The 27,234-nt window shown below is 36.1% G+C and overlaps 1 protein-coding gene across 1 annotated transcript in view; it reads left to right on the forward strand.

Annotated features, from left to right (window-relative positions):
* Positions 1-27,234, forward strand: part of SNX4 (sorting nexin 4) — a 64,504-nt gene that overhangs the window by 6,940 nt on the left and 30,330 nt on the right. The window contains exons 2-7 of the mRNA XM_007447599.1: positions 6,795-6,916; positions 11,944-12,079; positions 12,157-12,306; positions 12,772-12,819; positions 19,799-19,854; positions 23,155-23,227. Of these exons, the coding sequence (XP_007447661.1) occupies positions 6,795-6,916; positions 11,944-12,079; positions 12,157-12,306; positions 12,772-12,819; positions 19,799-19,854; positions 23,155-23,227 (585 nt within the window). The remainder of the gene's footprint in view (positions 1-6,794; positions 6,917-11,943; positions 12,080-12,156; positions 12,307-12,771; positions 12,820-19,798; positions 19,855-23,154; positions 23,228-27,234) is intronic.

Below are 27,234 nucleotides of genomic sequence, written 5' to 3' on the forward strand. Positions count from 1 at the left end.
TGAGTATGTAAGCCATTTTGAGTTAATTTCTGTGTACCGTGTGAGTAAAGGGGCCACCTTTTTTTAAATTTTGCCTGTGACTATTCAGTTGTCCCTGCACTGTATGTTGAAAAGACTCTCCATTCCCTGTTGACTTGCCTTGGTGTGTTTATTAAAATCAGTTGATCTTAAATATAAGGGTTTATTTCTGGATTCTCAGTTCTGTTCCATTGATCCATTGATCTCTATGTCTGTCCGGCCAATACCTCACTGTCTTGATTAGTTTAGCTTTTTAATAAATTTTGAATAGTGTAGGTCCTGCAACTTGTTATTTTTCAAAATTGTTTTGGCTATTCTAGGCCCTTTGTATTTCCTTATAAGTTTTAGGAACAGAGTATCAGTTTCTACCAAAAAAACCCTGCTGGGGTAAAGTATTTTTAAAGGAACAATATGTTAGTATGTTTTATAATATTTCAAGCATGTCCTATATGCACGATGCTTCTTTGTCATTTGGACTTTATTATTATGAAATCTAGGACAAATCTGGTCTTTATTCTTTTATAGTGGTCTTGTTTTTTATTTTTCTGCCTTAATCTTCTTAGGATTTTTTTTTAACATCTTTATTGGAGTATAATTGCTTTACAATGTTGTGTTAGTTTCTGCTGTATAACAGAGTAAATCAGCTATACATATACATATATCCCCATATCCCCTCCCTCTTGTGTCTCCCTCCCACCCTCCCTATCCCACCCCTCTAGGTGGTCACAAAGCACCTAGCTGATCTGCCTGTGCTATGCGGCTGCTTCCCACTAGCTATCTATTTTACATGTGGTAGTGTATATATGTCCATGCCACTCTCTCACTTCGTCCTGGCTTACCCTTCCCCCTCCCCATGTCCTCAAGTCCATTCTCTACGTCTGCATCTTTCTTTCTGTCCTGCCCCTAGGTTCGTCAGAACAATTTTTTTTTTTTTAGATTCCATATATATGTGTTAGCATATGGAATTTGTTTTTCTCTTTCTGACTTATTTCACTCTGTATGACAGACTCTAGGTTCATCCACCTCACTGCAAATAACTCAGTTTTGTTTCTTTTTATGGCTGAGTAATATTCCATTGTATGTGTGTGTCACATCTTCTTTATCCATTCATCTGTCGATGGACACTTAGGTTGCTTCCACATGTCCTGGATTGTAAATAAAGCTGCAGTGAACATTCTGGTACATGACTCTTTTTGAATTATGGTTTTCTCAGGGTATATGCCCAGTACTAGGATTGCTGGGTCGTGTGGTAGTTCTATTTTTAGTTTTTTAAAGAAGCTTCATACTGTTCTCCATAGTGGCTGTATCAATTTACATTCCCACCAACAGTGCAAGAGGGTTCCCTTTTCTCCACACCCTCTCCAGCATTTATTGTTTGTAGATTTTTTGATGATGGCCATTCTGACCGGTGTGAGGTGATACCTCATTGTAGTTTTGATTTTGCATTTCTCCAATGGTTAGTGATGTTGAGCATCCTTTCATGTGTTTGTTGGCAATCTGTATATCTTCTTTGGAGAAATATCTGTTTAGGTCTTCTGCCCATTTTTGGATTGGGTTGTTTGTTTTTTTGATATTGAGCTGCATGAGCTGCTTGTAAATTTTGGAGATTAATCCTTTGTCAGTTGCTTTGTTTGCAAATATTTTCTCCCATTCTGCAGGTTGTCTTTTTGTCTTGTTTATGGTTTTCTTTGCTGTGCAAAAGCTTTTAAGTTTCATTAGGTCCCATTTGTTTATTTTTGTTTTTATTTCCATTTCTCTAGGAGGTGGGTCAAAAAGGATCTTGCTGTGATTTATGTCAGAGGGTTCTGCCTATGTTTTCCTCTAAGAGTTTTATAGTGTCTGGCCTTATATTTAGGTCTTTAATCCATTTGGAGTTTATTTTTGTATATGGTGTTAAGGAGTGTTCTAATTTCATTCTTTTACATGTAGCTGTCCAGTTTTCCCAGCACCACTTACTGAAGAGGCTGTCTTTTCTTCATTTTATATTCTTGCCTCCTTTATGAAAAATAAAGTGACCATATGTGTGTGGGTTTATCTCTGGGCTTTCTATCTTGTTCCATTGATCTACATTTCTGTTTTTCTGCCAGTACCATACTGTCTTGATTACTGTAGCTTTGTAGTATAGACTGAAATCCGGGAGCCTGATTCCTCCAGCTCTGTTTTTCTTACTCAAGATTGCTTTGGCTATTCGGGGTCTTTTGTGTTTCCATACAAATTGTGAAATTTTTTTATTCTAGTTCTGTGAAAAATGCCACTGGTAGTTTGATAGGGATTGTATTGAATCTGTATATTGCTTTGGGTAGTAGAGTCATTTTCACAGTGTTGATTCTTCCAATCCAAGAACATGGTATATCTCTCCATCTATTTGTATCATCTTTAATTTCTTTCATCAGTGTCTTATTGTTTTCTGCATACAGGTCTTTTGTCTCCTTAGGTAGTTTTATTCCTAGGTATTTTATTCTTTTTGTTGCAGTGGTAAATGGGAGTGTTTCCTTAATTTCGCTTTCAGATTTTTCATCATTAGTGTATAGGAATGCAAGAGATTTCTGTGCATTAATTTTGTATCCTGGTACTTTACCAAATTCATTGATTAGCTCTAGTAGTTTTCTGGTGGCATCTTTAGGATTCTCTATGTATAGTATCCTGTCATCTGCAAACAGTGACAGTTTTACTTCTTCTTTTCTGACTTGGATTCCTTTTATTTCTTTTTCTTCTCTGATTGCCGTGGCTAGGACTTCCAAAACTATGTTGAATAATAGTGGTGAGAGTGGGCAACCTTGTCTTTTTCCTGATCTTAGAGGAAATGCTTTCAGTTTTTCACCATTGAGAATGATGTTTGCTGTGGGTTTGTCATATATGGCCTTTATTATGTTGAGGGAGGTTCCCTCTCTGCCTACTTTCTGGAGGATTTTTATCATAAGTGGGTATTGAATTTTGTTGAAAGCTTTTTCTGCACCTATTGGAATCATCTAGGATTTTTTTCTTTATGCTGAAGATACTTAATTTTCCAAATCATTATACATGGACCACATGCCTTTCAGTTTGGAGCTGTAGGAAAAATGTTTTCAATCCAGAAAGGATTTTTGTTGGTTTCCTTTTTAGTTATACAGATTATTATCTCTGTTTTGTTTCTTCTGATTTCTTCTTCAAGAACTTCTATTATTTAAGCATTGGTTCTTAGTTTTCCTTTTTTTAAAATCATCTTTCATCATTTTCACTTTTTGCGGGTCTTTTTTTCATTACCATTCTGGGAGAGCTTACCATCTTACTGTTTTGAATTTTTTGCAGTGTCAGTTTTACAGCCTAGAATTCTGTTTTATTTTTTGCTATTTATTTTTCTTTCTTTGCATTCTTTCTCTTCTGAGTTACCTCCATGCTCATCTCCATCTGCCTGTTTTTTGTTTTTTTGGACTGTTTTCTTTTAATTTTATCTTTTCCCCATAATTTATAGTATAACAATGAATGTGATATATTTTCTTTCTTGTGTGATTTAAATAAGATTAACTAAATGAATGCTATAGATACACCAACTCTTTTCATCTACAGCCCTGAAAGTTGTTTTATTAAGGTTGTCATTTGTCTACATTTTGTCTTTAATCCTAAAGAACGCCACAGATGAACATTAGCTACTAGATGGTGAGAATTCCTCAGGCAAGCACTGACGAACCACTGAACTCAGGCACCTTTTCTCAGTTATCTTCCCATTCCTAAGGACTGTCATTGTATTGATAGATACTCAGTGAATATTCGGTTATTGAATTAATAATTTCTTATTGTTCCTTTTATCACTGTTATCTGTTTTATGCTTGCTTGTACTGTTTCACTGTTTGCAACATTTTTAAAACTTAAAGTAGATTATATTCATTTTTACTCACTGAATTGAAAATAAAGAATTTCATCAGCCTTTTAAATATGTCCATCTTCTATATTTATTTGGTCTTAAGTTAGGTAGAAAGTAGCGATTCACATATCAAGCATCTACATTTGGGATGTTATTCCTTTGAATGTAAGTGTAGTATGTGAGTGTAGCATCACTCTTTAGTGATGTTCTTTAATGAGAAGTCCACTTTTAATACATCTAAAATGTCATGTCTCAGTAGCACACATTATAAATCAACTATACTTCAATTAAAAAAATATATATATTATGCCTCTCTTTAAAACACACTCCCGGTCCCATCTTCCAGTTATCAAGTTTATCCATTTCTCAGTATTTTGAATGTGTCCTTTTAACAATTATGGTATTAGTTGTGTTATTCTTGGCATTGTTTGTACTTAAGTATGACAGGATAAGCAATTTTATATCATCTCCCAAACCCTGCTGGTATTTTTGTATGCCAGTCTTTAGTTTTTATGATAGTTGATTTTATTCTTTTATTTTTTCCTTCTGTGTAATTGGATGGCACAATGGGGTAAATTTATGACTCACATGCATTATATTTTTGGCTGGGACATAATTTGCTTTATCAGTTATGTGCTTCCAGAATTCAGAGAATTTTTCACTGGAGTACGTGATTGTAAATCAGTGCTTGGCTGTGGGCCCAAATTTTTTATATGTATAATCTCAACCAGTGAGGGCTTCATAACCCTGATGTTGAGTGGTTTGTGCTTATGTAATTTTTTGAGCTTTCTTTTAATTGAATGATTTTCTCCTGTCTTATTTTCTCTTTTAGTACATAAACAAAAAACTTATATTTTATAAAAGTGTCTTGTTTGACAAGCAGAGTGGTTTTTGTTTTCGTTTTTGTTCTGTTTTGGGTTGGCTCTTACTTCTCTGTCCTAATTTTCGCATTTTTACCTCCTCCATTTTTCTTTAACATTTTTGGCGGTACGTCCTAAGTGTGTCATCTTTATTCATCACTGATTTAATTTTGTGTACTGTCACATAGCTTATTTTCTCTTCATAGTACACAGGTTTAATTTTCTGTGTAGAGTATCATCATGGGTTTTACTGCATGCATCTTTTTCTTTAAACTTTTGGTGTATCCATCTTTTTACTTATATCTCTTCTTCACAGACTAACCCCAGTTATAATATAGTACAGAGTTTTTAATTAAAATCCACTGAACTTTAAAAGTGAGCAAGGGAGAAAAAAACCAAAGCATAGCAGTTATCGCATCATCTCACTGTGTCTTTCTTGTCTAATTTGGAGTTACTTTGGATATATTCAAGACCCTTCTTCAGTGGCACACTTCCTACAGAAAGAGCCTGTGAACCATCTGTGATGTCTTTGTCATTTTCTTTGGTGCTTTGATACACACCTGGGGATGATCGAGCAGAAAAGAAAGAAGTCTCCTGTTCTTAAAACCTGCTGTCTCAGATAAACGTGGTCCTACTGTATATAGCACAGGGAACTATATTCATTATTCTCTAATAAACCATAGTGGAAAAGAATATATATATAACTGAATCACTTTGCTGTACACCAGAAACTAAAGCAAGTTTGTGAATCAACTATACTTCAATAAAAAAATGAATAAATAAATAAAAGCAATATTTAAAAAAAAAAATAGGAAAACCTGCTGTCTCACAGTGGAGCCTGTTAATCACTGCCAAGAAGCTTAGGCAGGGACTTCCCTGGTGGCGCAGTGGTTAAGAATCCACCTGCCAGTGCAGGGGACACGGGTTCGAGCCCTGGTCCAGGAAGCTCCCACATGCCATGGAGCAACTAAGCCTGTGCGCTGCAACTACTGAGCCTGCACTCTAGAGTCTGTGAGCCACAACTGCTGAGCCTGTATGCACAACTGCTGAAGCCCGTGCACCTAGAGCCCATGCTCCGCAACAAAGAGAAGCCGCCTCAGTGAGAAGCCCGGGCACTGCAACAAAGAGTAGCGCCTGCTCGCTGCAACTAGAGAAAGCCCACACGCAGCAATGAAGACCCAATACAGCCAAAAATAAATTAAAAAAAAAAAGTTTAGGCAAATTTATGGTTAAATATGTGATGACTCCTGCTTTTTTTTTAACCTGCCTACTAAAAATCTCACATTTTGCCATATATGTAGTATTTTATATTTGAGATAGAGATTTGACTTTGGTAAAATAGATTAGATATCAGGGACTTCCCTGGTGGTCCAGTGGTAAAGAGTCTGCCTTCCAGTACAGGGGACGCAGGTCAACTAAGCCTGTGCGCCACAACTGCTGAGCTTGCGTGCCTCAACTTAGCCTGCATGCTCTAAACTACAGAGCCCACGCGCTCTGGAGCCCACGTGACAACGAGAGAGAGAAAACCTGCTCGCCAAAACTAGAGAGAAGCCTGTGCATCGCAAGGAAGAGCCCATGCACCGCAAGGAAGGGCCCTCACGCCACAATGAGCACCTCAACAAAAGATCCCACATGGCTCAATGAAGACCCGACACAGCCAAATAAATAAATAAATATTAAAAAAAAAGATGATTAGATATCAGTATTGAGCATCATTTGTCTTAGTATATAGTTTTTAGATTTTTTCATGTGTATTTCTATATAGGTTTATTCTTGGTTACTGTGTGAAATGTCTACATTTTATTTTAATTTTTTTCTCTTACAATCTTGCCTACATTTTAATAATTAATATGGCACTTGTTAAAATAGCTTCTGGAAAAGTTTAATGTGCTACAGTATGCTGATAAAAAGAGGCATGGCATTTGCTGATATCATTTAGCAACCCCTAGCAACTTAAGAGAGATAAAAAAGTAGCCCGAAATATGTACTAATAATGGATTTTATTAAAATAGCTAGGTGTTTTCAATATAATTTTAAAGGTTTTTTGTTGTTGTTCTTCCATTGTTTTTATTCAGATGATGGAAAATAATTTTTGGTTGAAGAAGATAGAAATTAGTGTTTCAGAAGCAGAAAAGCGAACTGGGAGGAATGCCATGAACATGCAAGAAACATATACTGCTTACCTCATTGAAACAAGGTGAGTGATGAGAATTAGGCCTAGGTTTAGATAGAAAAAGCTTTGGTAGCTATTGATGCACATTCTGTTGTATAATGGAATTGTTTACAGGTCATTGTCTTTTTAGGGATTTTTGCTGTTGTTTTACTTTTTAACAGGTTAACAGGTGTGTCTTTTACTCTGGTACTCTTAGTAGCTAAGTTCTAATGTACTTGTTTTGGAGGGAGAGGGAAGATTATTGGAATACTTTTGGGATCTGGAATGTTACTTGACACATGCTTTAGTGGAGTTCTTGTTGTTAGATACAACCCTTTTGTGATTTGGGGAAAAGATACCAGGTTCTCAGGGGTGTATGAAGTATTAAGTGGACTTAAGTAGGTGGAGATCGTTAACGAAGAAGTGTAGGAGGAGAGAATACAGTCTAAGTCAGTTTAGGAGAGTTGGGAGTTACAGAGAAATTAAAATCCCCCCTTTGCCCCTGCCAGCTGTGCAGCATGCAGGACCTTAGTTCCCTGACCAGGGATGGAACCCATGACCCCTGCAGTGGAAGCATGGAGTCCTAACCACTGGACTCCCAAGGAATTCCCCATTTTTAATCTTTTTTCTTTTTTTTTTTGGCGAGAAATTAAAGTCAGTTAAAAATTGATTGAGACTGGAGCTTTAGACCTTGGGGTAAAATTGAAAAGATAAAATAAATCATGGTGTAATCGAAAAAAAAAAAGGAAGAAGATAAAGTAGCTCATGGTGTAATCACAACTCACCAGAAAAGTCTTACCTCATAAGGAAGAAGTTAAAGGAATTAGATTGTTTTGTCTAGAGCAAAGCAAGGGAAGACTCAGTTTATTTTGCCAATTATAAACAGTTTATGTAAAGACTATACTGACAAGGTGTTTTCTCTCTGTGGACTGAGCAGAAATACTTTCAATTAAAACAAGTAGAGGGGGGACTTGCCTGGTGGTGCAGTGGTTAAGAATCCACCTGCCGGTGCAGGAGACATGGGTTCGAGCCCTGGTTCGGGAAGATCCCACACGCCACGGAGCGGCTGGACCCATATGCCATAACTACTGAGCCTGTGCTCTAGAGCCTGCGAGCCCCAACTACTGAGCCTGTGTGCCACAACTCCTGAAGCCCGCATGCCTGGAGCCCATGCTCCACAACAAAGAGAAGCCACCACAATGAGAAGCCTGCGCACCGCAATGAAGAGTAGCCCCTGCTCGCCGCAACTAAAGAAAGCCTGTGTGCAGCAATGAAGACCCAACACAGCCAAAAATAAATAAATAAATAAATCTATTTAAATAAATAAACTAGTAGAGGGACTTCCCTGGCAGTCCAGTGGTTAAGACTCCATGCTTCTGGTGCAGGGGGCGTGGGTTTGAACCCTGGTCAGGGAACTAAGATCATGCTGTGCGGCATGGCAGAAAAAATAAATAAATAAATAAATAAAACAAGTAGATATGAGAGAACTTTCTGATAGCTTCTAAAATAAAATAATAGAACTGCCAGACCTAGTTGATAAAGTGTTCCAGCCATGTTTTAATATGAATAAATTAAAAGGTTTTTTTAGTCATTTTCATTGGCTTTACCACACTGTCACCAAACTAGCCTTAGGGCTGAACCCTTGTGCCATTTTCAGGGTTTTCTCCAGGTCTGTGGTTCTACCCAAAATGAAAGTTAAAATCGTGGTGAATGTCACTTAGTTTACAAATAATTCTGAAAATCCTTTCTTTAACTATAGTCTTCCTTCTTACACACATACATACACACACAACAAGCAAAGAAAACAAAACAAGAAAAGAAAAAAAGAATCTTCCAAAAAGAAGAGAAAATTTGTGTACGATAGGAATTTGGGGAAAAGAACTAAGGTGGGTCTTTTAAAAAATAGGTTGTTTTGGGGCATGCATATATACATGTATGTATCAGATTTTTTAAGGTAATTTTTAAAAATTATGGTCCCATGAGAGAGTTTTTTTTTTAAGCCACTTTAAAAAATCATACTTTGGGGACTGCCCTGGTGGTCTAGTGGCTAACACTCTGATCTCCCAATGCAGGGGGCCCAGGTTTGATCCCTGGTCAGAGACCTAGATCCCACAGTCATGCTGCAACTAAGAGTTTGCATGCCACAACTAAAGATTCTACATGCTGCAACTAAAGAGCCTGCATGCTGCAACTAAGACCCAGTGCAGCCTAAATAAATAAATAAGTAAATAAATCATACTTTAGAAATTCGTGGCTCTAGCTTTCTAAGTAAATTCTTAAATTTAAAACTGAAAAGGATATTTTTATTTTATTCTATTTTATTTATTTATTTGGTTGCCCCAGGTCTCTTAGTTGCGGCAGACAGGCTCCTTAGTTGCGGGAAGCAGGCTCCTTAGTTGCGGCTCGTGGGCTCCTTAGTTGTGGCTTGCCGAAAAAGGACATTTTTAGTATGTGCCTATTTTTTCACCCAATTGAACAATGAAATTAGCTGTTGACTAGTTTTACTGCTGGAAGAGACTCTTGATTTGAATAATCTGGAATGATTTATAGTTTACTCTTGACTGAAATGAATAGAGTATTATAATTTGAAACTTGGAGTTAGAAGTGACCATACATGAGTAATATAGCTAGACTCTGGATAAATATTTAAGTGGATCATCAGTAAATGTGTGGTGCACAAAAGGATTATTGAGTTGACTTTCACAATTGTATTTCATTTATTTTAAAACAGTGATTCTCAAACTTTAAAATGTATAGGAATCACTTGGAAATTTTGTTAAGCTGCAGAGTTTTGGGTGGGGTCCAGGAATTGACACATTTTAAGCAAAATTCCAGGTGTTTTTGAAGCAGATGGACCATGGACCATAGTTTTATCAAGTATAAAGGCTTTACATTTTAAGATAGTTAAATTTATGTCTTTTTTTCTTTTATGATTTGTGTTTTCCCTCTCTTAAATTCTTGCCTACCCCACATCCTGTACATACCCACTTTGAGAAATACTGCTTTTGGATAGATTCTTTTGAAAGTACTGTACCCCTAAGGCTAACTTTCCTTCAACAACCACAGAACCCTGGAATTTATTAATTTAATCATGTAGGATTCTTGCTGTAATTCAGTATTATTCAGATAGTCTTGGACAATATGAGTATTACTGAGCCTTGATATTGACTAAAGTTGAACTTTAACATATAGCTTATCTACCTACTCTTTGGACACAAGTAGAAAGTCCATTTAGCAATTGCCTATAGTGTTACAGTTTAATAGGCTAAGAATGAATAAGGCTAAAGTCATTGATTTTAATTTCTCCAGAGGCTTTTATGCTTTCCTGTTCATAGAGTATGAACCCTTTTAAAATAAAGTATACTGTACGTAGTAATAGGTAAGAATGCCTCGCTGTCTTGGGAGACTATATGATGTCTTCACTTAATTCCTCTAATTTGTAAAACAGGGCTGATGATCCTATCTACTTTATTGTGAGGGTTAAATTAAATGTTGCATGTAAAACCAATTATGTGCTATTAAGTATTTGTTAAATGATTGGATAAATGGGGTAGTTCTGTGGTCCAAAGAAAGTCTTCTCTATGCTTTTAGGTGGTTTCCAGTTGTTAGATCCTGCCTTTTGTGGCCTTTAAAACAAAACAAAACAAAATCAACTTGTAAAAGATCTTCTAACAGCCTTTAGGTGTACTGCTTATAGGCTATATTTATCTGCTTATTAGCAAGATGTGGGTTCTGTTGGTCATGATTTTAAATAATTTGAAACTTGATATTAACCCAAGATATTTTTTCAGCTGAAGTTGAAAATCTGAATTAGAACAGTTTTAGTCATAGCTAATGGTTAGGTCAACTCTTTAAAATGAATTATGATTTAATAATCCTATATCTTTGCCATGGGAGCCATTTGTACATTTTGAATTTCATATTATGCTTCCTTTTCTGTTTCCTTTCTATTATGTTTCCTTTTCTAATATATAATACAATGAATAAATTTAGTGGCAAACTTAATATAAAAATTATTTTTAATTATAATAAATAATAATAAATTATTTTACTTATTTATTATTAAAACGCTTGTGTTGAGCATGACACAGTATATATATCTTCTCAAGACTTGACTTTATTCTAAGACTGATTTAGCCTCTGTGCCTTTATGCCATAACGTACAGATGCACACTTTGGTTATATGCGTCTTTCTTGGAGGGCCTGTAAGTTATTTTCAAGCAAACAATTAGAAAATGGGAAGGTTCTGATAATGTTTAGAAGACTAATGTTTTCTAACAGTGATTATGGTAGCAGAAATTGTAAATAGTCAAAATAATTTCAAATATTCTTTATATGATTTTACCCAGCTTTCCCCCAACTTGAACTTTTATATGGATGAGACATGGCATTGCCTGCAGCTCTTTATATTAAAGATAAGACTAGAATTGAATTTTTACATCCCTTCTCCCCACTGTTTCAGAGTTAATTGGCCTTTTGCTTTTGTGGATTTTTTCAGGTACTTGGATGCATCTGATTCATTTATAACGTTGAATCGAGGGTTTATTTGGTGTCATCGTCTTTGGCATGAATATTATTCCCTCATTGTGGCAGGAATTGTTCTCTCATTGTGGCAATGAAAAATACTTTTTCTTTAATGAAACACTGGCTAAGCCAGACTTTACTGTATTGGAAAGCCAGCTGTTATACATTAACCAAATTATTTTATATTGAGGCTTTTAGAATGTTCCTAATATGACTATTTCTCTTGAGTTCAAATCGGTTTTCTGTAACAGAAGAAAGTAGTTAGGAGTGAAGTCTTGGGAATCAGATGGATCTGAGTGTTCTACCCACAGATCTTTGTGATTGTAGGAAGAGCATGTACTGTGCAGCTGCTTCCTCATCTGTGAAATGGGGACAGTAATCCCTGCTTCACCAGGTTTGTTGTAGGGATTAAATAATACATGAAAAATTCTCTACTCAGTGTCTGGTTCATAAGCATTCAGTAAATGGAGTTATCAGTTTTAAAGGAGGTCGTGTGCATGCATTTGTATTTTTAAAAAACACTAGAAATCTTATTCTGTCTTTTTCAGGTCAGTTGAACATATTGATGGTCAGAGTGTCCTAACAGACTCACTATGGAGGCGGTATAGTGAATTTGAATTGTTGAGAAACTACCTTTTAGTTTACTATCCGCATATTGTTGTGCCACCTTTACCAGAAAAAAGGGTAAGAAGTGAAATGGCAGTATAGTTCAGAAGTATTTAGCATTGAGACTATTCTTCATGGTTGTTTTGTTTATCTAGGCAGAATTTGTTTGGCATAAACTCTCTGCTGACAACATGGACCCGGATTTTGTGGAAAGACGTCGAATTGGTTTAGAAAACTTCCTCTTGAGAGTTGCTTCACATCCCATCCTTTGTAGAGACAAAATCTTCTATTTGTTTTTAACACAGGTATTTTTCTTTTATTTAGTCTTTTTAAAAAAATTCATTTGACTTGGGATTTTTTAAATTTTAAATTGTGGAATGCTTATTCTTAAGGATCCTTTTGGAGCAGCTTTGTTAATTTATATGCATTTCATGGTTTGTTCTGTTTTGAATTTCCAAAGTAAATTACATCATTCTTTTGGCTAACATTTTTATACTTAAAGATACTAAAGATGGTACTTTTTGGTATCACTTAAATGGTATCAGAGTTAGCCTTTAGTTTTTTGAAGCCCAGGTCTATAAAATCTTAGGTTCATCTTTGGTAATCTTTTGGAATCTGGATTGTATGTTTAATTTTGCAGTGAAAGGAATTCTTTTTTAACCTTTCTCTCCCATCTCCCCTGAAAGAAGAACAGAACAATAGGTATTTAATTTGGAATATTCCTTACGGACTATTTTGCAATGATATTTAAAATTAACTTTAATTTTTAGGAAGGTAACTGGAAGGAGACTGTGAATGAAACCGGATTTCAGCTGAAGGTAAGGATAATTGTATGAAATAATTTGTTACGTTCCTTTACAGTTCCTAGCACAGTGCCATGCACTTAATGGGTACTTGCTGTTTATTGAATGAGTAAATGTTGGAAATTGGCTTTGCATCTAATATCATTGGTAAAATTTTTAAAGAAACAATGCAGTTTATTTTTGATTGGTGTAATTTTTGTTAATAGTGAGACTATAATGGGCATATTTATGAGTTTAATTCTATTGGGAAAGAAGATTTTGAAGCAGTAATTTAGATACAGGCTATAGATTTTTCCCACAGTTTAGTCATATTATGCATTGTATATTTTTTTCTTCCCTCTGTCCTTATCACTGCCACTATCAGTGGTGCCCCCATAATTGCTCACTCTATTAAATAGGAAAGACACTTCTGAAGAATTGATCTTGGGTTTTCCAATCTTAGCGGACTAGAAGATGAACCATCAGTCATGCTTCTTCTGTCTACTGGGACATGGCCAGTTTTGAGTGGGCGTAGGATTCATTTTGTATTAGCATCTGTTAGTAATATAGGCCTAATTAGATTTTGACAGCTTTTCATATTCGGTCATTAGAATTAGTGTCTGGGAATGGAACTGTTATCTAAAAATTAAAGAGCATGTTGGTCATAAGATGGCCACCCTAACTCCAGTCTGCTCTCCCTCTTGTTCCCAAAAGTAATTTAACACTGCTGCTTGCAAATTTTTTAAAGTTTTCATTTCCTGTGTAAACTGAATAGGTAAGAAGAAAAAGTAATATAAATTGATATGATATATAAATTGATAAACAATTCACATGATAATGCAGTAACAAAATTCAGTAGGTCTAGGCAACAAGAACAAAATGTCTTTACAGTAATTTTAAGAACACCCCCTAGAGATTTATGTGTTGGTATATAGGTATTTTAATTTTAACATAAAAAGACAAGAGAAAAATTTTTGCACAGAAAATATAATCAAGTATCTAATTCTGTCATCAACCAATTTTAACTTATAAATATATTGTTGGCAGATAACATGAAAAAATTAGTATTTTCTTGGCTATAATTCATTATGGTGCTCAGAGAGAATACTGGAATTTTGGTTTAAAGATGGTTTGAAATAATTCTAAACTTTAAAAAATTACTTATATTTTGATAGAATTTTCTGAGAACTAGTCCAAGATTTCTTAGGAGCTAGTAATAAAGAAAGAGCAAACTAAAGTATATTTTTTTTAGTGATGTCTCTTTATATAAAAAGAAAATTTAAAAAATTTTCGTCATTGATTTAGTCATTAGTTTAGTAACTAGTTATCAGTTGTTTGTCCTGAACTCAGTTTTTGGCCATAACTTGAGTGGCCTTGAGAAAACTCCTAAATTTCTCCATCCATATAGACTATGCTCTTTGTACAGAGTGCTTTGAATCTTGTGTGTAGGTGCTATTTAAGTGTTTAGATACAATGTTTTGTATTTGGGTAGCCTTATGGTCAAATCTTAGTTTCACTTTCATAAAAATCTTTGAAAGGTAATACTCTGTACACAATAATTTGAAAAGTCAGAATTTAAATGAAATGGACCAGACATAAAATGTATGGGGAGAATTTGGAGACCCATGCAAGGAATTGGGACTTTTTTTTTTAATGAAGCAGGGTTTTTTTTAAAAAATGTTTATTTATTTATTTGGTTGTGCTGGGTTTTAGTTGCGGCACATGGGCTCCTTAGTTGTGGCCCGTGGGCTCCTTAGTTGTGTCTAACGGGCTTCTCAGTTGTGGCTCGCCAGCCCCTTAGTTGTGTCATGTGAACTCTTAGTTGTGGCATGCACGTGGGATCTAGTTCTCTGACCAGGGAATAAACCTGTGCCCCCTGCGTTGGGAGCATGGAGTCTTAACCACTGCGCCACCAGGGAAGTGAAATGGGACCTTTTAGGACTACACATACGCACGTGTACGTGCATGCATACATACAAACGTATGTGAGATTGTACGAGAGATAGAGAGAGAAAGACACACACTTCACTTACCTGGAGGTCATGTATTTGGCAGTTACAGCTAACCCAATCACAGTTGAAAGGGGGGATTTAGAACTGACTTCCGAGATGTTCAAATGGATGTAACATAACTTACTATAGTACTTACAGATATACTTTGGTCCTTTCAGATAGTACCCACTTAATTATTTTTTTTTTTTTCCGCCGTACGCGGGCCTCTCACTGCTATGGCCTCTTCCGCTGCGGAGCACAGGCTCCAGACGCGCAGGCTCAGTGGCCATGGCTTACGGGCCCAGCTGCTCCGCGGCATGCGGGATCCTCCCAGACCGGGGCACGAACCCGTGTCCCTTGCATCGGCAGGCGGACTCTCAACCACTGCGCCGCAAGGGAAGCCCCCCACTTAATTTTATTATAGTTATTCAAATAAACTTGGCTATCTGTTTTCTAGGCTACAACATATTAGAAGAAAATTTAAGAGGTCTAAAAGTGAATACTGCCGGAGACAGGCACACTGTTACAATAGTGAAATTGACAGCTGAGCCTGCTAGTAAAGGATAACAGTGATCTGAGAGTCAGACACTGCAGTATGGAGGCCTCTGGCATGGGGCCAAATCCCTACACACCTATGTAACCCCTAGGGCTTCATTGTGTCACAGGTGGATTCGGAATTAGTTGTTTATAGTGATTACCTTGAGGCTTCAAGAAAAGGTTGAATTGCTGGCTGAGTACTCATAATTCAGCGTTTCTTTCTTCTTTTTTTTAGCGTGGAACTAGTTTTTTGATTAAAAAAAATTTTTTTTTAATTCAGTGTTTCATAAAATGTGGTCAGTTGGCTTCATGAGTCTCAATTTGCTGGGATTGTTTGTTTAAAATACTGAATCCTAGAGTTCATTCCAGACATTGATTCCCACAAGCCTAAAACTTAAGAACCATTGCTGTAAGATGACAGATAAGAATATTTTTAGGGAAGATAATTTTAGAAGATTATCAAAATTGGTAAAAAAAAAAAAAGTTAGAACCTAAAGCAGTATCTTATCTGAATATCATTAACATTAAATGTTTACTATGTGCTTAAGCACTGTACTCTAATACACGGTCATGTTTTTTTGCTGACAGTTGCCTCAGTACCTTTGAGGTTAGTTTAGTATTATTCCAGTTTTTTAGATGAGGAACTCAAGAAAGTGACTTAATGGTGGTATAATGTTGATTGTTCTCAATTATTGTTTCAATTTGATCGCTCTCTACTTGAACTGGTCTACCCGACCGTGGAGCACTGTCCAGCAAGAAATCTCCAGCACAAAACTTCACAAACCACTTTTGACACGTTTGATTAGTCACAGCACCTTCTCCATACACTGCACAAATCTTTCTGTGCGTTTCAGTTGCGTTTCTACCTTTCTTGAAATAATAAAGCATAATATGCCGAAAATGCTTTTTTTCTTCCATCTTCAGTATTAAAATTGCTACACAAAAATTCACCAATTTTGTTAAGTCTTTTTTTAAATGCTTGCTGATATGACAGCCGTCACCTACAGTCTAACAAAATTGTTTCGAATGAAGTTAAAGACAGCTAAGTGCTACTAGAGCCATCTTACGGAAAAGACCGAACAAAACTTTTGGCCCACCCAATACTTTATTATTTATTTATTTATTTTAAAAAATCATATGGTATTTGTCTGTTTTCAGTTCCCTCTTTTTTAAAAAATTAATTAATTTTATTTTTGGCTGCGTTGGGTCTTTGTTGATGTGCGCAGGCTTTCTCTAATTGCGGCAAGCAGGGGCTACTCTTTGTTGCAGTGTGAGGGCTTCTCATTGTGGTGGCTTCTCTTTGTTGCACAGAATGGGCTCTAGGCATACAGACTTCAGTAGTTGTGGCTTGCGGGCTCAGTAGTTGTGGCTTGTCAGGCTCTAGAGCACAGGCTCAGTAGTTGTGGCGCACAGGCTTAGTTGCTCTGTGGCATGTGGGATCTTCCCGGACCAGGGCTCGAACCCATGTCTCCTGCATTTGCAGGCGGATTCTTAATCACTGTGCCACCAGGGAAGTCCTCTACCCAATACTTTAGTTTAAAGTAATATCATTTTAACTCAGTTCTCTCAGTAAGTTACTTACATGAAAGTAAGTGTCATCCATATGCCCAAACCTTAAATGAATTTAGGCTGACTCAGAAGAATCCAGAACCCTGTCTGTTGCTTGGAGCAGGGACTGCCGGAGAGATCTGGGCCTTTAGATCTGGGCCTTTAGATCTGGGCTAATCCTGGAGATTCCAAATGCTGGGTGCCTACAGACTGTCAGGTACTAGGTGCTGTGGATACAACAGTGAATACGCTGGAAACATTGATTATCTCCATGTTCTTATGGAGTTTGTATTGTAGTAGTTGGAGACTTTAAGTTAACATTTATTTAAGATACTTTGAAAGTTGTAGGTGATATAAAGTAAAACAATCATTACTGTGAGAGAGTATGACAGCAGGGATTTTTTTCTAGGGGTTATTTTGAGATAGGTGACAATAAAATGTGTTCAAATGGGGACACTTTTGAGAATAAAAAGGGAGTCTGCTAATAATTAGATTAGGGACAACAGGTGTAAGCCAGGACTGTCCTGGGCAAACTGCATCACATGGTTGAAGAGAGAACATTTGAGCTGAGACCTGAATAGTGAGAAACCTGCAGTGGAGTCAACCTACTGGGTAAAGGAATAATGTTAGAGAGAGGGCAAGCTGGTAATAGTTTACTAGGCAAGGTTTGGGGGAAGAACCTGAAAATGAAATAAAGGAAAGACAAGGTCTAGGACAAGGAAAGTAAAGTATGTAATAGTAATTGGAAAGGGAAGGAGAGGTGGGGATTAAAGAACATGGGAAAGGAAGTTAAGTTGGGGCTGTAGAATAGTCGGGGTTATTTTTTTCATTCAGCCAATACTTATCGCATGTTTTTCTAGTGCCAGGCATTGGGAGGCATTGGGGATACAGGAATGAACAAAGAAGATTAAAGTATTGCCGTGGCAGCCGTTGTGCAACTCTAGGAGCCCCATTCACATTGTGCTTTTCTTGTGGCTCTTATATTCTAGTGGACAGCTAGGAAACAAGAAAACAACTCAGCGGATTTCAGATAGTGCTGTATTAAAGGAGATAAAGTAGGGTGGTATGAAACAATTATGTAAGGGCTTCTTTAGATATTTAGTGGGGAACCTGGTAAGATGGATGAATGGTAACCGTCAGATTTGGAACAGCCTAGGTAGGTGTTTAGAGGTCTAGCTTTGGGGAGAAGTTTCTGATTTGATGACATTTTAGGCAATTTCTTTTATTATGGAATCTTGTGAAATGATGAGCAGATTGAGTGGGGTGTTGTGGTGGACTGACCTGAAAGAATGCTTGGTAAGCAAAGGTTAGGATGGTGATGGTTTACATTTTATATGCCTTCTATAGTGGTAAAATGGTAATATTAAAAGTAAAAAATAAATTAATTGGTAGTATTAAGTATGAGATTCAGAAAAAGATACACATGAAAATTTTCTTTTTTACTGATGGTTTTTATATAATTTCATCCTTATTTAAAGAATCTTATTTGCATGTGACTAAAAAGTCATTAACACGCTGATGTTTAGTGATTTGAATTCACTTAAAGAACATAAGGGAGTAATATTATATGCCTTAAATTCATAGTTGCTTTAATTGTAAGGACTTTCACATGCATTAGCTCCTTTGCCCTTGAGATCTAAGAAAGGTCAAGCATTGATAAAATACCCATTTTAGAAATAAGAGAATCCCCTGAATTCAATGACAAATTAAGCTTTAGATATTCTTGATAGCTCTTTGAATTGCTTTTGGTCTGAAGGTTTAGGAGGCTGGGTTTATGGAGTGGTGTATTTGTTGGATTTGTTTTTATTTCTTTAGCCTTGTAATCTGGGGAGCCCTAGTAGTTTTGCTTTTGTTTGTTCATTATTTTGGGAGTATTTGTAATTAGGGCTTATAAATTGGAGTAATATAAAATATTCAAGCTGATTGGGATTTTCAAAACCAAACCACATCATGAAATTGTTTACTGATTGAGCAACCTTTTATGAACCGTATCATTTTTGTGCCTTGGTCAGGAAAAAAAAAAAAAATATATATATATATATATATATATATGTGTGTGTGTGTGTATATACACACACATATATATTTATTTATAATTTTTTTTATTTTAATGAGAACATACGATAAGAGGACAGGATTTGGCTACATTAAGTATAAATTTATATAATGAAATTATTATTTCATGTTGATCCTCTGTCTCTCCTTTGAAATAAGTTAGGGTAGAAATAAGTAAAGGTAGTTAAATAGTTGTGTTGAAATATCTAGAAACAAGTAAAGGTAGTTAAAAAGTTGTAACATTTCCTGCCAGCTAGAAAGGAATTAATTTGATGTCATCTAGCTTGGTTATTTTTTTGGCCGCACCTCAAGGCATGTGGGATCTTAGTTCCCTGACCAGGGATCAAACCTGTACCACCAGGGAAGTCCTCATCTAGCTACTTTTAATTTAGTACAAGCATTTCCATATTTCTTTATCTTCTAAAATACTGATTATGAAAATGAGAAAAACCAATGTACATTTGGTTTACATTCCACCTGAGAACGACTCTCAGTAATGCACAGGCTTCAAAGCAGTAGTTTTATTTAGTTTATATATATAGATCATTGTTTTTCTTGATTTAGAGAAAAAGTAAACTACTTTTTTCACATGACCTATTCTGTTATAATAATGCAGAGCTATATGGTTGCTAGTGTATTGGTGTTTACAGTTGTTCTACTTTGGTATTACTGAATGCCATGTGTTCAGTTTAATTTATAAATATTTTTGTAGTGTTTTAAAAAATAACTACTAAGCTGTTTTTTTGGGGTATGTTTAATGTGTTTGACACAAATGATACGAAGAAAACTGTACTTGAGCATCTTAATTCTAAAGGGAAAATAAAACTGTTTGGATTTAAACCCTGAAATGTAATTGTATTAAGTGAATAAATTATTTTTTCCAGGCAGACTCCAGGTTAAAAGCGCTTAATGCAACATTCAGAGTGAAAAACCCAGACAAGTAAGGTTTTGTTTTAATAACAGTTACAATGTTGTTTTGAATGGTGCCTATCAATCTATTTAATTTTTCATTTCTGAATGTATGCACTTTATTTGCTAAATATTTTAAATAGTAATTCACGTTAGTGAAATCCTTTTACAGTCTAAAACTGATTTTGAGATTTGGTAATTTAATTGGGATTAAGGTTGTAAGTAAGTAACTGAAGTTTTAGAAAATTAAACCACTGCTTTTTCCTAGAAGGATTTATTGAGTGTTGCTTAAGGTATCAGAAAAATGAGAAAAATAATTTTAATTTCATATAAAATAGTTTTTATTATTAGACTTTGCTTGTCAGATATGTACAAAACTCAAGATAATATGTTATTTATTTTAATAATAAACTATCTACTTGGAATAGCAAAAAAACTTGATAGTTGCATACTAGTATAATAATTTCGTGGAGATGTATTTATATGACAGTTACCTGACTTCATCAGTGTCACTTTGGTGTTTGTGAGAGCATTCCTATATTAAAGAAAGCTGGTGTATTCAGAAATAACTTTCCTTAGGGTGGGATCTAGGTATTTAAGATTTGGTTTTGTTCATTCTCTGAATTTGGTGGATAATTCAGGATCTTTTTTATATGGACCTTTACCTGAAGCTTGCTTCAGCTACACTTTCCAGGTAGAAATGTGCTTAGGTAGATGAGACTTTTCCATATTTGGTGACCAAGTTTACGAGGTCTGTTAGAATTTCTCTAGTCAGGCCTTCAGCATTAACTTCTACATAGTGTAAATTCTTAGCAGACAAAGGCCAAGTTTGCATAGTCTGATAGCCTATTTTGCTGGACTTTATAAACCATAACACATTAACATTGTGCCTCTGGTTTTTAGTATACATTTTGAATACAAAATATAAATAAATATTTTAAAGTTTGGTAATTAAGAAATTGTGATGGTAACCATTGAGGTTTTTATTTTATTTTTTTAATAGACTTTATTTCTTAGAGTAGTTTTAGGTTCCCAGCAAAATTAAGTGGAAAGTACAGAGCTCCCAGGTACCCTCTGCCCCTACACTTACACAGCTGCCCCTAGAGATACAGAGCCGCCCCCATTATCCCTTACCAAAGTGGTACATTTGTTATGATTGATGAACCTACATTGACTCATTGTTATCCTCTCGAAGTCCGTAATTTACATTAGGGTTTACTCTTGGTGTTATATGTTATATGGGTTTTGACTAATGTATAATGACATGCATGTGTCATTATAGTATCATAAAAAGTATTTTCACTGCCCTAAAAACCTCTTTGCTCTGCCTATTTATCCTTCCCTCCCCATAGCCCTGGCAACCACTGATCCTTTTACTGTTCCCATAGTTTTGCCTTTTCCAGAATGTTGTATCATACAATACGGAGCATTTTCAGAAAGGCTTTTGCTTTGTAATACGCATTTAAGGTTCCACTGAGGTTTTTATAAGGGCTATAATGACATCCATGGTATATGAGATGTTCTCTAGGTTAAGAACTAAATTATGTCACCCTCCAATAAAAGCTTTGGAAAACCTAAGCAGCAAAGTTTATGACATTGGTGAATGTACATTCATTCATTAGAGGAGCATGTAGATGAGACAGTTTTTAAATTAATATTTAATATTATTGTTTTGTCAGTTGAATGTTTTTTAATTTAATGAAAAATATTTTGTCAACTGAATGTTTGTCTTCCCTTTTCTGACCTACCAGCTTTTCTAGATTGCTAAATTTTGTTTAATATTGTATATTATGTATAGAATTTTAAATGTGATATGACCAATAACATAAACAAGGCAGTTTTTTGCTCCTAAGTTCTTGTTCCAGTATATAATTAATGTATAATTAGTAATAGAATTTGTTTGCCTTAAGTTTTAGATAAGAGAATTATCTATATCAGTCATTGTTGTAACAGAATTTTAATATACAGAATCTCTGTTCTAGGTCTTTCTGGCCCAATAGATTAATTATTATTCATACCATTACTGAAATAGTTTACATCACTAAAATACTTTAATTCCGTTCTTTCTTAAAATCTAGAAAACCAGAAAGATTGTTTCAGAGGTTTCAAATGATACCTCTTCATGCATGTTTATTTTTATTCAAACTAGACTGTTAAAAGCAGTGAGGAGGAGGACCTTGAGTCTCTACTTCTTTGTGGCAATACTTGGCTAATATTTAGGAGGTAGACTGAGTGATTGGTAGAATGTATGGGATGAAAGAGAGGAGAAGGAAATACAGGTGGCACCTAGGTTTCATTGTTTAAACTGCTAGGGAATAGAGGAGAGAGATTTGATGGGATAGGGGAAGATAAGTTGAGCTTTGGATATGTAAACAGGTACAAATGCCTGCTAGTTAGTTGGCTTCATAGATATGGCTTTTAGGAGAGATTTGGGCTGGAGTTATATATTTGGAGTTCAGCAGCATGTAGATCATAATTGTGAAGCTTTGTGAATAAGTCACATAGAGTGTGTAGATTGAAAGATTGGTTGTAAAATGGGTGAGGACCTAGGGTTGAATCCTAAAGAAGCCAGTGCTTGTAGGGCATTTTCCAAAGTGTAATCTGAGGATTGCCAGCATCTGAATCCTGTGAGTGCGTTTGTTATAAATTCAGATTCCTGAATTTATTCCTGTGTACAGTTGTGGTGGTTACTCATGCCCTCTTTTACTGAGAGGCCCTCAGTAGGGCTCTTAGCAAACACTTCAGGAGTCCTTTGCACACTAAAGGTGGCGGTATAAGAGATGAGTGAAGGGAGTGACTCCTGCAAAGGCGACTTTAGGAATGACCAGAGAGTAAAAGGAAAATCAGGAGAAATTAACACTGATGTCAGGGAAACAAATTTTTGAGGAGGGTGAGATCAGGTGTTACATTGCTGGAAGAACGGTGGTAATAGAAGTTTCAGGTCTTACAGAGAACGGCAGATATCAGATTACAGAAACAAAGATTACTGAGCAGCATGAAGATTAAGGTTAGAGACAATGAGTTTATGGTTGCACCATAAGATTTTTTTAGCACCATAAATGTTTTCCTGTTTTTTTGTTTTCAAACCAACAAGTATTATCTCTATCTCAGTTCCACAGTGTAAATTATGAAGTCTTTTCTTGGCTTTAAAAATATCTAGAGAAAATATGGTTATTTTGTTTTAGAACTTTCTGAGTTTGCATCGGTGTGTAAATGTTTAAGGCTAGCAAATAGTTAAATAGAATCAGTTTTATTATTCTCAGGAACTGCTATTTTGTCTTTCAGTTTTTGACTTTTCATGAGAAAAATGATGTTTTGTTTCCTGTTTCAGGAGATTTACAGAACTAAAACACTACAGTGATGAACTACAGTCTGTCATCTCACATCTTCTTCGAGTCAGAGCTGTAAGTGGTCCCCAAGAACTTTTTGACAGACATTAAAAAAGAAGTGCTTGGGCTTCCCTGGTGGCGCAGTGGTTGAGAGTCCGCCTGCCGATGCAGGGGACACGGGTTCGTGCCCGAGTCCGGGAAGATCCCACATGCCGCGGAGCAGCTGGGCCCGTGAGCCATGGCTGCTGGGCCTGCACATCCGGAGCCTGTGCTCTGCGGCGGGAGATGCCACAGCGGTGAGAGGCTCACGTACCACAAAAAAAAGAAAAAAAAAGGAAGTGCTTCTCATTTAATTGTTATGTTTTTAAGTAATGGAAGATATTTATGATGAATAACTGATTTTTATATTCAAATTTGGTGTGTTCATCACCTAAATTGCATTTTTTAAAAAAATGTGAAATGTTTTCTGGCATAAATAACTTGAAGAATTTTAGCCTGTAGTTTTCTCTGTAGTCTGTATATGGTTGTTTTGACATCTTATCGAAGGGCCTACCATTTCACTGTTGGAATATAATTAAGTGTGGGATTTTAGATCTACATATAATATCCTATTCTTTCAAGGTTTTTGTTTTTTGTCTTTTGTTTTTTCTTTTTTGCGGTACGCAGGCCTCTCACTGTATTGGCCTCTCCCGTTGTGGAGCACAGGCTCCAGACTCGCAGGCTCAGTGGCCTGTCATTTTCTGTCATCACTGTTGTCTTTATAGCAACACTGACATTGTATTCTGTACTCATTTGTTAATTATCTCCTCTACTAGTGTATGTGAGCTCCCAAGAGCAGGAGTTTGTTTTCTCGCTGTCAAATCCCTAGAATAATGCCTGACTCAGAGTAGGCACCCACTACATATTCACTGAATGGATGAATAAATGGAGGTATGTGCTGACAGTTTTATGTTTAAAAAATCTTAAAAAGCAGTAACATAAATTACTTCTTGAATTTAATTATAACCAGCCAGGGAGAACTGGTTAGTAATGTATATTTGACAAGAAATATGACCTTTAAAGAAAAATGACCTTGTCATCAGAGAGCTTACAGTACACAAGTAAGAGAATTCTGGGTATCGATATATTTACCCTAAACTTTATGAAAACAGGCTTCAGAAACTTAATTGACATAAAAGACAGCTTGAGCTCTTCAAAGGAAAGGCAGCACTTGTTCTGTGCGTGAAATTGAAATTCTGACTCTGTAAAGGAGATAAATGCCAATGGAAAATACAGAATAGTTAAAATCTTGATTGTTCTAAAATTAGGAGAAAGGCTGTTTAGTCATAGACAGTGACATAACAGTTAAAAATGGAAGGTTAGAGCCCAGCACTGACAGAAGCCTGCAAACAACACAGAATCTATCACCACAGTGAGGGCTTTTTTGTAGCATTCAGAGTGTCAGGAGAAGAAGGCTTAGACACTGTTTGAGACAGATGATGAATTGTTAACAGACAAGAGAAAATAGAATTCTTTGGCTATCCTTTCTGACAAGGAGAATTCTTTTGAAAGTAGAAAAGGCAAAAAATAAATGACTAGCAGGTTAAAGAGTTAATATTTAAGACATCAAAACAGAACAACGAGAAAGGGCAGGTGGCCTTAGACTGAGAGGAGCTGGATTTAGAACTTGTCTCTGGCATTTATCAGGTCCTTCAGGCAAATCCACTCACCTTTCAGAGTTTGTTTTCTTTGCTGGAAAATGGGAATATCTGCCTGGCACATAGTAGGTACTACATAAATATTTGTTATATGAATGAGTGTGTTATTCATAGAGTTGTGAGACTCAGATGAGATAATTTGTGTTTTGTAAACTAAGACAAAAGGAAAATAATGCTAATCTAATATTTATTTACTGTTGTATATCAGCCAAACATATTGTGTTATTCTTAAGTAATTCCGATAGTAGCCCTTTGAAGGTAGGTGCTGTAACTGTCCCCATTTTATAGATTAGGAAGCAGAGGCAAATGAATTAAGTAACTTGCCTCATATTATACTATAAATAGATATGATGAAGCCAGAATTTAAACCTTTGTCTGACTCCAGAACCCATGCTCTTAACCATCTACAAATGATATATTGACAGAGGACGTGAATTCAGGTAGATTGAGGGAGAAGAGAATTGATTTTCATTGAGCCACCTTGCTTATTGCCAGGTACCTTACAAATGTCATCTTCTTTAATCCTCAGAGTCATATGATAAGGTTCATTTCCACATTTCCAAGAGAATGATATAATACTAAAGCTAAGAGTAGTTTAATAAATTCTCAAAAGTCAAACCCTAAAGTAAGAAGGAGCTGGATTTTTTTTTTTAATATTTATTTATTTATTTTGGCTGCACTGGGTCTTAGTTGCAGCACTGGATCTTCGTTGCAGCATGTGGAATCTTTTGTTGTGGCATGCCGGCTCTTTGTTGTGGCTCATGGGCTTCTTTCTATGTGTGGTCCCTTGGCATGTGGGATCTTGGTTCCTTGACCTGGGATTGAACCCACGTCCCCTGCATTGGAGGGCATATTCTTAACCACTGGACCACCAGGGAAGTCCCAGGAGCTGGAATTTGAATTCACATTTGTCTTACTCCAAATCCCTTACTTCCTACAACCATATTTGCTGCCTCTCTAGGGGAAATCAAATTTAAAAGGAAGGGAGGAATGTTTAACTTTGCTAATACTCTAAAAATGTAAATTGAAATTATTGAGGCCCTATTTAACATTTAATTTGTAGTCATATATAAAGATGGTAATATCTAGTGTTTGTGAAATATTTGGTGACAGCGGCATTGCGTAAAGTATTACATACAGTTCCTTTGGGAAAGATTTTGGCAGTAGTATCAGGAGTCCTAAATCTCATAATCATTGCCTCCTTAGGAGATAATTCAAAAGAAAAGCTATGTGTCCAGATTTTTCAAATAAGATTATCTAATAGGCTGTCATAAGACTTTGTGTCCTTTTTAACATTTAACATTTAATCCCCTACTTCAGTGAGGATAGAGAAGACATTCTTACCATAGTTGAAAGTGATTCAGAACTGGGGAGGATGATAAGTTGACTCTGTCAGATTTCTTCTGTTGTCATATTATTTGCTAGGTGTCAGTCCTCCCCTGTCAGTTGTCAGATGATCACTTTTCAAAAAGAAAGGCTTGTCAACAGAATTGAAATTGAGTGGCAGTGTAGACTAAATCATTGTGTATAGCCCCCTTTACCTGGCACCATGATTCTTGCTTACCAACGACCACTGAATTAATCTGGTTTCAGGTTTTAATAATTCATGATTTATTTACCTGCCATTTTTGTCTTTACTTTTCTCTAGAAATGATATTTTTTGGTCTATAGTTTATAATTTTTCCTCACTTCATCTTTTTTCTCACTGCCTGATGATCTAGATACCAATCATCTCATGTTTCGGTTGGCTAGAACAATTTGTTTCCATGAGTAGTTCATTCCAGAAACATTGCTGGTCCAGTGACAACTGCTGAGTGGCTCTTTGTTGCCTCATTCACCAATAGAGTAGTTCCTTGTGTGGTTGCTCACCTTTCTGGAGTATGAGAACTCTTTCCTCTTTTTGTCATGTTCTATGGACCAAAGTATTTTCCAGAGCTCTAATTATCATGGTAAAAGTTCCTTTTGTATCAGCTGCCAGGAGTGATAAAATTTAAAGAAAAAAAGAAACTTAAATACCGGGGATTCAGAAACTTTCTTTGAACATTTATTTTGTGTATGCATTTTGTATTTAAGTTGTTCTAGTTTTTATTCTTATGTGGTTATTTAACAAGTTCTTTCCCTCTCTTCTATACTTAATATCGTACGTAGATGATAAAATGCTCAGCTGTCAGGAGGACGCTTGATCTTTAAAAGTATGAGGATCTAGGGATTTCCCTGGCGGTCCAGTGGTTAAGACTCCGCATTTCCACTGCAGGGGGCAGGGTTCTCTCCCTGTTTGGGGAACTAAGATACTGCATGCCACACAGCGCGGCCAAAAAAAAAAAGTACGGGCTTCCCTGGTGGCACAGTGGTTGAGAGTCCGCCTGCCGATGCAGGGGATGTGGG

Source organism: Lipotes vexillifer, unplaced genomic scaffold, assembly GCF_000442215.2.
Source record: "Lipotes vexillifer unplaced genomic scaffold, Lipotes_vexillifer_v1.1 scaffold823, whole genome shotgun sequence".
NCBI lineage: Eukaryota > Metazoa > Chordata > Mammalia > Artiodactyla > Lipotidae > Lipotes > Lipotes vexillifer.